This window comes from Caloenas nicobarica, chromosome 2 (genome assembly GCF_036013445.1).
Source record: "Caloenas nicobarica isolate bCalNic1 chromosome 2, bCalNic1.hap1, whole genome shotgun sequence".
NCBI classification, from domain to species: domain Eukaryota; kingdom Metazoa; phylum Chordata; class Aves; order Columbiformes; family Columbidae; genus Caloenas; species Caloenas nicobarica.
The window spans coordinates 41,355,812-41,369,337 of NC_088246.1; the positions used below are offsets into that span (position 1 = coordinate 41,355,812).

The 13,526-nt window shown below is 38.7% G+C and overlaps 1 protein-coding gene across 7 annotated transcripts in view; it reads right to left on the reverse strand.

Moving 5' to 3' along the window:
• THRB (thyroid hormone receptor beta) overlaps positions 1 to 13,526 on the reverse strand; it is a 160,402-nt gene that overhangs the window by 26,976 nt on the left and 119,900 nt on the right. Inside the window, exon 1 of one of the 7 annotated variants that reach the window (XM_065628552.1) lies at positions 12,391 to 12,841. The exons of the other annotated variants lie outside the window; for them this stretch is intronic. Within the exon in view, the coding sequence (XP_065484624.1) occupies positions 12,391 to 12,841 (451 nt within the window). Of the gene's footprint in view, positions 1 to 12,390; positions 12,842 to 13,526 lie in introns of those variants that run through there. 7 annotated transcript variants of the gene reach the window in all.

A 13,526-nucleotide genomic window follows, 5' to 3' on the forward strand; every position in this document is an offset into this window, starting at 1 on the left:
TTAGGTTGTTTTGAGAAAACAACTGATTTCGATTTTTTAGAGTACCATTGCACAGACTTGACATCTACAGGTCTGTCCCTCTACAGACAATGTAATATTGGCTTAGGGATTAAACCACACCTTAAAAAAATTCTAGGACCCAAACCATATTTGACTACCAAATAAAGAGATGAGTAATGTCAACTCAGACAAACTGTGTCTGTATACCAGATGTTCCTTATTGGTTTGTTCCTTATCCACCATAGGCTTACATCTTGCAAGCAGAAAAAGCCATTTTGCTATTGTACAAGACACTTGTGTTTTACGACCATTATTCAGTATTTTTATTTTCACTGTACACTGGCAAACGTTTTAAATATATTCTCTGAAATCTTTCTTTCCTCCATTTGGTATGGCTTGCGTGACTAGAGACCACTCACTCAAATGAGGAGTTTAGGACTTATCGGTAAGTTCGTATTCACTTACAAGACGTTGCAGTGTGAAAATGAAAAAGATGAAATTAATTACCACCTTGAGAATCCCCACCTGTACTAGAGCTGAAAAGAAAATTCATATGGCTGTTCTACTGATTTCATAGTCACATTGTAACTCTCCGCAAATTAAAAAAAAAAAAATTACAAGAACTATCCGGATATCATCCTTGATACACTTGTCTAAAAAAAGCTTTAAATGCAGTGTTTATCGGAGAAAGCACAGATCTGAGTGAGAAAAAGCATGCTCCATTCTGGTTTGTGCTATTATCAATATTGATCTGAAAGGCTGGGCTGATACACGGATCCTTGTTTCCCACTTTCTTTAAATTACTCCCACTGAGAAAAATTGCTTATTTCTCCATTGAGCTTGGAAGCACAGAGACTGTTGTTCAACAGATTCACACATTTCTTGTTAGCTAACCAGCTTGCTTGTCCACAATTTTGATCTTTGCTGACATTCTTTGATTTATGGAACTACTAAAATTTGGCAAGAGATTCTGCAAAGATCGAATTTGGAACATTTTTTATGGTTTCTTTTCCCTCAATGACTTTTCTATGTATTAGCCCTATTCCTTGGGCTGAGTTGGAAGCCTTATCAACAGCAGTGCCTTTTGCACAGACGTGCTGAAAACATTTTTAGCCTAAACTGTGTCACCACTTACACGGCTGTGATCGGTACTGGACTTGCAGCCATCACCAGTTACAGGTACAAAATGCATTACTGTAGATAATGCTCAAATGCCCACCCAAGCAACTTTTCTTCCCAAAAGTATTTAAATGTTTTTAGAGACCATACCGTAGTATCACAAGTAACTTACCTATTTAGAAATCTAAGTTTTACTACTGACACAAAAGCAAAGTGTAACTTTGTTCATTTTCCCAGCCTTCAATTAGTTTCTTTCAATTGGTTGTGCAAGGGTTAGATTAAAGGAGTTGAAGACACTTTTTCTGCTGGCATTTTTATTAAAAAAAGAAATATAATTCCAAATGCATAATGATTTGCTGAATAAGATGCCAATTTTCTGATCAGTGCCACCCCCTCAGATGGGTGGCCAAGAGCAAAATTAATCATTTTTAGGCCCAAAATAATTGTTATCATACTGGGAGCTGCCCTGCTGCGAAGGCCAAAGATGACAAATGCTCGGTGTTTGTGTAAATTGATTATATGCACACATACTCCCTGCACTGATGAGAGGACATTTTGACATAATCTCCATGTTGCATTTCTTTAGCTATTCACAAAGTACCCTGATGTTTTCGCACCGCTGAGAACTCAGTTTGGGCTAATTCAGTCGTGTACCCTAGCAGTTCTACGCTACATATTCTCAGCTGCATGTAAATTGCCTGAGCAAATACAAAGGGAAATAATAATGAAATTACAATTACAATAATAACAACAATAATCACTCTCAAAGCCCCATTCTCCGGCCATACCAAGAACCCTTAAAAAGACGGCATTAACCTCACCTTGTACCTGAGAAGCAAGGTGAGATGCAGGGCTGAGGAGCCGGCGCTGCTACAGCCCGACTCCAGAATTCCCACCTGCAAACCCTTGGTTTTTGGGGCAGCCTCTGGTTACTCCTGGTCCGCCCTCGCAGACCCTGAAGTTAGAGTCTAACTTCAGAGACACCCCAGGGCACCTTTTGTTAACTTTGTCGAGGAAGGGACCCCGCAAAGGGAAGCGAAAGCCAACTCTCACCACAGTTTTAACTTTGCAGACCTACTTCACATGTTGTCCAACTGGCCAAAGGGTGTAGATACTGAGGTTTCCAGACCTCTGGAGGGATTTCTTTTGTACTTTCCTAACTGCACTGCCCGTGCCCTGTCACTGGGTGCTCCTCCTCGCTGCACAGGCCGTTGTGAGGAGATCCGAGGACACTTTTGCCGAGCTGCTCAGCCTCTGTGCAAGGGCAGGGTGGCACCGGCTCCCCGGGACCATCACCCATCCTATGGCCAGCAGCGCCCTAAGTGGGGAAAAATATTCCAGTTTAACCTCTCTGGGACAGAACTGAGAACAGCACCTCGTTCTCATGATGATCAGCCCTGTTCTGCTCGTCACATTCCACAGCCCCGTGTAGAAAACCAAGTGTTATCTGGTTGCCTGTCTCCTATGGCAGGATCAGATCCAAAAGGGCTTCCTTCATAAACCAGTAGGTTCTCGCAGGAATATTGTGCTGCTGCCTTCTAACAGCACGCACTACGGCACAAAGGAGAACGGAGCAACAAGCAGATGCAAAGCTAAAACCACACCTCCATCTCTTGATTTTCTGAAGCACAATTTTTTCCTTTAAAGTTCAAGTCTTTCATCAGAATTTGTGACAGATAATGAGGAAATAATAGTTTTTAATGTAGTGTAATAACTGGAGCAGCTTAAGTGCTTTCTTAGATTTTAGAATAACTGGCTATACTTTCTAAATACTTTTTTTTCATTTAGTGACACATTGTTGGTGTCTTTGGTTCCTGTTTTTTAAAGTTATTTTCTGAATTCTTTTAAAGTGACACAAAGATAGAAAAGTATTTAAACTTCCCTTCAGAAACGACAATTTTTTCAGCATCTAAAACATTGATTTTTTTTTCTTCCCAGAGCGAAAAGACTTTAACCATTTAATAACTAGCAAAAAGTTTTGATAGGAAAAGGCTCCATGTGCTACCGTAAAGTACAATCCGATTTGAAGAGCATATTATTGAGATTACTACAAATTTCAGGGGACTAACAGAAAAAGCAACTGCAACAATCAAGACTCGTCATGAACACCTGCTTCGGGACTTAATTTTGCTTTAATGGGCTATTACCAAGGCTTCTCTAAGAAACTCCCTCGTCCCCCCTAAAATCAATTTTGGATCAATGCAGACACACATGCCCTGTGTAGAGCCTTCTGTTCTTAGGACAGGATTAAAAGATTCGTTAGTTTTATGATAGCTTGGTTAAAAGATGGAAATTAAAAACAACAAAAAAAGAGAAGACGCACATGTCCCACGCAGTTTAGATCTCTTCTGCTTAACAAACTCAGCATTTGCAAAGGTTTGACAGAAGGGATGCAACTTTTTATTGATTATCGCAGTAATAAGGCTCTAAAGAATCCCAAAGCACAGTGCTCAGTCTCTGTGAATGATCAATTAGAAGCCGGCTTGAGAGCCCGCTTCCACCAGAATTTACGGCCATTTCTTAATGAAACTGAGGTAGTACAAAACCAGGGCAGACAAGCAGTTTTTAAAAACAACTCTGTGTTCTTTGAACCAAACGAGTAAAAAAACTTTATACAGAGCAGATGTCAGTGAAGGAATATTATGAAAGATGTATTCCTTCACTGACTTTGCAACAGTAAGTCTCTATTTTCTCAAAGTTAACCCTGAGTTCTGTTTTTCTTTAACCAAAAATATGACATAGGAAAAGTCTACAAAGAGTTACAAATTCATTCTATAAAACACAATAGCAGATAAATGGCCTTAAAGGGAATTTAAAATGTTGCACAATACAAAAACATACATTATCCACAACTACATTTCATCTACAATTTGATCATGTTCCCACAGTTTTCTAGAACAGGATTTTAAAAAAATATTTCATTTATTATGAAATACAATGCTATTCAAAGTATAGAAATTAAGACCATTTCTTGAACAAACTGCTAATGAATATTGCCTGCACAAAGGAAAATATTTAAGTTGTCCATGTCGTTAATAAGATTAAACAGTCTACTTTTTACTCCAAAGCCACTTTAAAAGTAGTACACATTGTTTTCTCTGTCTACCTAGTTACATCAGATTCACTGGGGTTTTGGATAACCGCATACAGAAAATCTGGTCTTAAGCAAAAAAGGACATCTTGTTGGTACAACAGACTGTGTATTTTTATTCTTTAGCAATGTGATTTTCAAGAAACACAGAGAACGTATATACTGTATGCGTCAGATTGCTTGTCTGAGTTCAGAACAAATAACACTGAAAACATTTTTAAGGGTTTGTTGGTATTCTGGGCTCTTTTTGAGAAGTGATATCTGCTTTGCTTACTGGAAGGCAACAGAATAAATCCTAAAAACAGGCAACGATTTAACCCTGAGGGATCAGATACTGCACTCTGATCATGTCTCACCAACACATTGATTAGATCAACTTTTTGGATGCAGAACAGTCTTTCTTGCACAGATATATTATTGAACTTTCAGTCTTTTTTGCTTTGCATAATCAGAAACTACATGGTTTTCACTTAAAAGACAGCAACTCTGTTAAATGTAATCATTTTCCCCCACATATTTACAGTTCTATTTTCAAAATATTTTTCCCAAGTTGCTGAGTAAACAGAGTTCACATTTACTGATAACAAGGACTCACACAAATTGTTTGTATGTAACCAGAAACACAGCTTTAAGATGCAGAATATATAATGACGACATTTCAGAAGAGAAACTTTCTTATCGAGCTCACTGGTGAATAGCAAATGAACTTAATAGCCCCAGCAAGCAGAAAACATGCAATATATTCACAAATGTCTTTTATAGATTAAGAAAAAGTGCTTGGAAATCCTCCTCGCTCACCAAAAACCTTACAATCACCTAGCAACCTATGTTACTGCTGCTTTCAATTTTGAACAGGCAGCCTTCACAGTCAAAGATGTATCTGAGCCAACTGATGCAACTGCAAGTTTAAAGCAAAACAAAAAAACCAAAACAAAACAGAGATTTTTGTTGTTGCTGTTGTTATTTAAATAAATTGCCCCTACCTTTCTTCTGCGAGTACGATGGCGACTGCACTTGAGAAAAAGTAGGTTTTTCTTCGGTGAAATATTCAGGTTGGTTGTACTGATTCAGGGCCATGTCCATGTCAGAGTACTCGCTTTTAAACACGTTTCCAGGGTAACTACAGGTATAAGGCTGATTCACCGCCCAGGCCTGTTCCATATATATGTTGTTACTGTGCAGGACCTGAGCATCGCAACTGCTGTAACCCTGATTATCTTCGATATATGTGCAATAATCAGTGGACTGCATGTAGCAGTTGCTACCGGCAGCTGGATGCACTTCATAGATTTCTTGCATACAGTAGTTCATTTTGTTACCCTATCTCAGCTGCTACTTTACGTACACACACACATGCATACACAGGCAGGCATGCATACACATGGAACGGGAGAGGAGCAATGAATATACACCAACAAAAGTCGACCGCGAAGCAGCCCGTTTTACTTTGGAGCAGCACCTGATGTGCTAAAATCCTATTTATATTGGGACGGCTTGTGAACTCCCCTGCCAGTCAAACATATTGGGAAGCAGATTTATGACAGTCAAAGGTCTTAATCTGTGACTGTAAGTTAATTCCAAGGGAAGATGGCAGGCAGGTAGCAATGACCACCAGACAAAGAAGCGATGACCCAACAACCCTCCTGTTCCCCCCGTTTGTCTGCAATAATCATTTTATAAACCACTTCCAGCCTTTTCGAATATGATTAGAAAATGATTACTAAGGCGAGGCCACAGTTATGTCACTGTAGTTGTCAACTTAAGTGTGAAGCATTATAAAGACTGCTTAAGAACTCCCAGAGGGGATACGCTGAAAATCCTAAAATCAATAATCCTGTTTTTCAGCATTAAACCATAGAAAATCCAATAGTGCTGTGCTGATGACCCAAACAGTAGTCGAGTTTTACAAAATTTAGCAACTTAATCTGTCATCAGCTTTATTGATTTTGGTTTACAGAATTACATGCATGAATCTCCCCAGCCTTCCCCACATACACAATCCTCCTCGCTGCCCGGTAATGCATTTACGAGGAAGCAGCTTTTCTAAACTTTAGTCATTCGGGGAGGTAATTTCTATTGAGTTCAACAGGTGGGAAATGTCAAAATAATATAATCAGCAAAAAGAGCACCGCTTAGATATTATTAATAAGCTAATTGCTTTGCTGTTCTGTTTTGTTATCGTTTCTGCTTCCATCATGAAGCACTTTTAGAAGTGATCTTTTCCGACAACAGACTGTGTAGGATAAGGAGGGTTTTTGCTCCTTTTGGCTCACCAACAAGCTATGAATATGTCAATGTCACTGCAACAAAAACTATATGATCTTATAATTGCTTAATGCACCCCAAACCTCAATACAATCAATATACCTTGATTAATCTGTCATTCTTTTTGACCTAAAATAAATTATTTTATTTTAACTTACATTAGCTAATATTTGGTTTTTACTTGGCAAAATATGTTTTTTTCTTCAGAGCACAGATAAAACACGGTAAAACTTGTGAAGTCAGTAACAAGACAGCATCTCTCTTTAATGCTTGTTCTTATTTTTACGAAGCAGAACTATTACTGATTTGATGATGAGGTCTTAGTTTTCCTGTTTCACTCATTTTAAACAATCTACAGGATTGCCAAAATTACTGTATAGGTTGGCCCTTTTTCACGTAGGATCTTAGGTACACATCTAACAACCCTGATGAACATACACTCAAATGGTCCTTAAAAGCTCAGCAAAATATGTAAGAACCAGGCATGACGTACCTATTTTTCCCTATCTGGTATCATTTAATGTTTCAGTCTAATGCAAAGAGCTGATAGGGAATAGTTCTCCTTCCAACATACAACCGTATAGAACCCCTCTAAACAAGAAGCATTGCTGATTAGTATCTAATGTGCAAGCTAACATAATTCAGCACAAGTGCTTCTGTGGACCAGAGATGTTAAAATTCATGCTTGGATTGTTAATTTTTGTTCCTCCAACTATAAAAAAAAGCATCTTTAACACACATTTTTTTATTAACTTGCTCAGAAAATAACACCACATTTGGTAAGTCAGAATGAACTCTATCAAGATCAATTCTACTGAATCAACCAAATTGCTTCTGAAATGAACCTCTTCTGCTACAGCTCTAATAATTTAACCTAACATCTTACTTCACTAAGAACATTAGTAGTTAATGAAATCCCAGAAGTAAAACACAAATGAAACCTCGTTCTCCACGCTGTTTTTACCAAAGACCTAACTCAACAAATAGCACTGTGAAATACAATGTGAAAAAGTACACAATAAAAATTCATTTTTGTTTTAACTCAGGCCCATGATCTAAATATTAAAACAGTGATTTTATCTGTGACAAAAAACATGTCTTAAGCAAGATCTGATTTTTCAAGAATGGATGTTCAACACTTCATAAAAACATGCCCTGTTTCCTCACAAACTCTGCCATAGCTGTTCACAAAGGAACCCCCAAACCATCCCCATTTGTGTGATCGGTCAGTAATAGTGTAGTACATACAAATGTAACACATACAACCTGCCGAGCTTACCTCTCCACACTCCCCAGAAAAAAAACAAGAAATAAAACAGTATCTTACAAGTGCAATACATGGGTTGTTCATTTACCACAAACCAATCTCCTGTACAGCTAACAGGAATTTAAGTGAGAGCTTGCACAGAGGTGAGGCTGTATTTTACAGGTTAGCAGAGCAGAATAACTAGATACTTTTATACCACCCAGAAAAGCTTTGGAGAACCAGGCTTTAAATTCTTAGTGGGAATTTTTTCCCCATGTGGGTTTGTTTCGCCAGATGAGTCAAAATTCCTAAGAATCTTCTCTGCTCTTGTTTTTTCTCCCCTGATTTGATTTAGGTTTGTTACTGAAAAACTAAACAGAATTGAGATCATGTGTAGATAGAGCTGTCCCAGCCAGGATGGCACCTGAGGATACGGTATCTCGATGTGGCACAGCCTGTGACTTACTTTCTGTTCCAAAATAAATCCCTCAAACATTTTTTGTTTTCTAATGCTATGTCAATTATGCTTAGAAATGTGTCATGTACTATTTTTGTCAGAATTACTGTAATACTGCGATGAAATTAAATTACATGAAACTGTGAAGAATGAGCAAAAAAAGAAAAAGGGATGAGAGCATTTTCTGACCAAAAAAAAAAAAAAAAAATTATAAATACTGCCGGGGAATGGGGGCTCCTTACCGGTAATGTGCTACCATTAAAGAGGTTTGTAGCACTGCAGATTGCTGTTCCCTTGGAAACAAACCAATTCAAAAAACCCTGCAAAGGTTTAACATCCCTATTAAAACTGAAATATTCCTAAAATATTTTCATTTTAATCTCTTATGGTCCAATCCTGTAGGTCCCTTTCATGTACCACTTTGAACAATTAATAAACCACCTGATGAAAGAGTCAGGTGAAGTCTTTATCAAAAGTCTGAAAGTGGAGTAGAAAATAATATAACAACTTTTCTTTGTCTTGTATTCTGATTTGAATACTAGAGTCTTTAAATCATGTTCTGTTGAGCTTTCATTGCCTTCAGCAATGTAGTATCACCCTTGGAATTTTATTAGTTCACAAGTGTCTCATTATGTGAACACATGGAATCACTGGCAGAATAAAACCTCCAGTGTGAGCAAACAGGCCAGTGATAAAACAGAAATTTTGATACTGCTGCAGCAGAGAATCCAAAGTTTGAACACTTCACAGCCTGAGGTGTCAGTTCACTGTAGGAAAAAAGGTAGAAATTACTTGCTGAACCTGAGTCCTGAATGTCCCAAAGGTTTTGAAATACTCACTCTGGTGTAAATCAGAAGTGTAGGTGCAGTGGGCAGAAGTCAGGTTGAAAATGCCTGAAAGGAGGTGTCTGCGGGAGGGCTGCAGACCACGCAGCTTCTCCTCAACTCCTGTTTTAAAAACTCTGGCTAAAACTTTTAATTATGAACAAACACCCCACTAAGCTGCACTTCTCTTGTGACTTAGCTACAAAAACCACCAAAATGAACCCAGGTAAATCTTAAGGCCAGGCAGTATTCCTGTGGATGACCCTCCCAATGGAACACCCCAACCAACTGAGGTCCCTGACAAACAAAAAGGACGTGTCATTCAGCACAACCCATTCCTCTTGTCTACCTCTACCACCCGGGTGATTGTGCAGGTGGCGTATTGCCCGCAAGAGCCAAATTCTCTCAATTGTCCCCAAATTGTGCGCCCCTGGTTAGAGTCCCGGCTATCTCTGTGTTCCAGGAGGGGCTCCTGTGCACCACTTATAAAAGATTCGGCAGTGTCAGTCTGCGGGAATTATCACAGAGCATTCAGACTAGTCAGGGCAAATGGAAGGATTTTCTATTCGTTGCGTTCCTGTTTTATGCGTACAGACGAATAAAAATCCAGTATTTAGTCAAAAAGTTGTGCACATTCAAACATGCAGTTGCAAGGATTAAACATACCTTTCTGAACTCTTAACAGTTATGTACTCTTATATTATCAGCTCCTAGTTTTATAATACGTACTTATAATACACATTTTTACAAGTTACAAAATCACTGTATTTCCTATTTACAGATTTTCTTGTTGCCTGCACTTTCTCAGCCACCTCTGATGAAGGTTATGGTGGAAAAAAAGGTAGATCACTACTCTTCAAGGAGAACACAAATCTGCACGTTCAGGACTCACACCACATAACAAGGGACACATCCCAGACAGTATCTATCTCATGTGATCAAGAAAATATACTGAAAACTGTAACAGCTTTTGAGCAGAAGTACTAAGGTGGCTTTTGCAACAGACATCATCTGTCAAATACAGCTATCTCTGTGCCGACATGATGAGTTACCACCTCTCTTTACTGTATATATTCGCACTACCTTATTCATTCACTTTACGTACTATGATCGGAGACTCAAAATGGTTCCTCAAAAATATGACTATGCAAACTTACTGTTTGAGGAATCTACATATCAACTTTTCACATCAGTCCTGACCCTCCTGGGTCTTAGTGTTAGAGACTAAACTAAGAAAACCTAACGTCAGAATCCAAAATAATATTGAGCACTTACAAGAACAAAAAATTAACTTTATGTAGTATTTCTCTTATTTTGAAAACTCTACTTGTCACTAAATCATAAAGTATGTAGAATTACGGAATTCTAGTGCTGTAAAGTTACAGTAGCATTTGACAGCTCCTAGAGCATGTCTCAGAAACAGACATTAAAAATTGTCATTTTGTCTACACTATATTTATTATAGCAAGTGATACAGTTGAGGGGAAAAGAGCTAAAGCTTCCCGGCATTAAAATAATTTATTTGGGTTTGCAACAGATGCAGCAGGCTTCAAACTAGCTGCCCCTGGTTTAAACCTGAGGAAAACCTTCCACAATAGCACATCTCTTTTCTCAACATGTTTTAAGTTAGTCCTTTCTCTAAAACCGCTTCTCTCACAAAACCTGCTGTACCTCGGTTAATGACACTCCACTAAACTTGCATGTGACTCACAAAACACCAGTGTGATGTGCTTTTTATTGAAACACTTCAGACTCATTAGTCTGTCTGGGTAACAAAGAATGTCATAGTCTATATTTAAATGTTCAGATTCACTACAAATCCAGTTCTCTCTGGAAATATTTGACACCTTGAACGAATCTGGTTAAAAGAGAACGGAGCCTGCTCTTTCATGATCAAGACTGTTCCAGGGTTCATCCCTGCTTTTTCTTGTGCTAGTTCCTTGCACTGTTCTCCACACATGTAGGTACCACACAGTCTTGTCAGAAAGCATTCGCTCCTTGAGAGGTTTGCCAACAAACTGGCTAACAAAATTCTCGAACGGTGTTTGACAACTTTTAAGATAGTCTCTGAGCAAACACTGCTAAGAGTCATTATAGACCTGTGACCCAGACAACCCAATTTGTTAAGTCTCCCCATATCTCCTAATTGGAAGACCCTGTTAGCAGACCTCAGTTAATTACGTGGCTTATTGCTTGAGAAAGTAACCGCCAAGACTTCAAACATGTACCTTTTCTGAGTCATTCCCTACCCCAACTCCACATGAAAACTGCGAGGTAAAAAGTTCCATTTGTTCAAAAATAAAACCAAGCGGCAAGCTAGCTAATGTAGCTTGACACAACGTAATTAACAGACTCTTGGGTGAGACTGTCTGGGTTTGGCAGCCTCCTGACAGCCCTTAGTAAGACGTTAAAGCGATCAACACCTGACATCTGTTGGCAAAGAGGCACTCTGAGGTAAAGAGCAACTAAAGCTAAAGAAATCAGGTACTTAGACCAGTTTAACTTTTTCATGAGGTGATATCCTGCCCGACACTGTAATCTTGCTTCCTGAAGTGACGCAAGTCTTAAGTAAAAGAAAACAACTTGTAGTCCCTCCCTCCCAATATGCAGTAATTATTTTTTGGGTGAAGAACAATGAAGAACTACTTGTCCCTGTGTAAAAAGGAATAAAAATAACTTAAGCACTAAATTTGTGCCAATACCTAACCGAACGTGATTCTTAAAAGGAATTCATTTAATGCTGCGCTGACGTGAAAAAAAAAAGCTACCTGAAAGAAAATGCTTAATTCACCTGACTACTGAGGCAAAGAATATCCATAACAACAAGTTCCATTTATTTGACTTCTGTATGTGCACTTACTGAGGCTTTGCGGATGGTTAATAATAAGAAAGAAGAAAAGACAACACAGTCACAGGTTAGAGATGAACACCCTGAAAGTAGTAAAAGAATGCTTTAATTTGCCTTTGCATTTTTAATATATCAAATATATGTTTTATTTTAAAAGGTCATGTTCAGAAAAGATTTTTGATCAGCTTATCAAGCCCATAAAGAGAGAGACAAATGCATTTTTAAAGGGCTAAAGGATAGATGTGATTTTATATTAAGTATCATACAGAAAACCTCAGTAAGTACTCATCACATTGTCATCAGAGCTCTTCACAAAGCTACTAAATTCAATAAAAAGGAATACTAAAAAATCACAATTATCCCTGTTAAAAAAAAATGTAAAATGGTAACAAGAAAACAGTCCCCACATAATAATGCTTTTACTAATGGCCAAAGCCTTGACTATAAACAAAGATGTAACAACCTGATTGCTTTGTTTGTTTGTTGTTGTTGGTTTTTTAATACAGCATTTGCTGTGCTCTGCATAATAATGCCAGTTACCTGTATACTTTTTTTCTTCTTTTTGGTATTCCTGGGCACTTGGCATGACTTGAAAGTTTGCTTTTGTATGGCCTGGCCGTAAAATGGTGCCAGTCCAAGCTGAAGCATGTCGACATTGCAAAAGCTGCTGTCCGTTCCTCTGGATATCATAATTTTTGGAGTGCCTTTTCCTACACAAACGGTTTTCCGGTATGCCCACTACATTCCATTTCTGATTTCTGTCAGGAAGGTGAATCAGTCTGTCCCACGACAGGAGGCCACGTCCTGGATGTTTGGCAAATACTGCCGGGCTGCTACAAGCCGTTGGCACTGCCAAGATCTTGCTCAGGTGTGGAGTTTTGGAAAGCAAGTGGTTCCCCAGCTCTCCTGATGCTGTGGTATTCCTGTGCATCTCCACCGGACCGCACTGGTACGATGCGGAGCCTTTCAGCCATGCCCATTCAGCCACCATAGCTCCCCTTCGGTATGAGTAAATATAAAATTTTCCCGTCTGTGAAGCCTGAACGAGTAGGCAGATCTATGTGGACAGGCTAACGCTAGATGTAACTTTCACAACATCGCCACTACAACACGGGCCTCAGGGCAAGTTACCACCGATTTATTGCCTTGCTCATATGATCATTTGAGGTCTTGTAGGTCGAGGCTGGTCGTGAACAATTTTCAGATACTTAGAACACAAAACATCAAGGATTCAGCCTTGTTTGACTTTGCTCTTATCGTAGGCTGACCTGAGGGACACTCTGTTACCTAAGTGTGACATTCTTATGTGGGCATGCTTAGCAGTTCCGCTTCTGCTACCTACTGCCCTTCTCAAGTTGTGGTCACAGGGGAGTATCAGACACTAATTTTATCACCGGAGTATGGGCATCTGGGTCCAGTGCACACATAATGAACAATACTAAAGCTGCATGATTTGATCTGATTAGTCATAATGATGAAGCAAATTTATTTATTCTTATATAGAAGAAACTGAGATACCACTAGCTGATAAATCTGTAAAACTAAATATAGCCCATTTTCTGTTTTCAGGTAGCAAAACTAAACGCTGCAGAAATGACACATCAGAGATGATACCCCACGTTCATTATTTTATTTTATATTGTATGTATAAAAAATCAAATACAAAATAGCTCTCT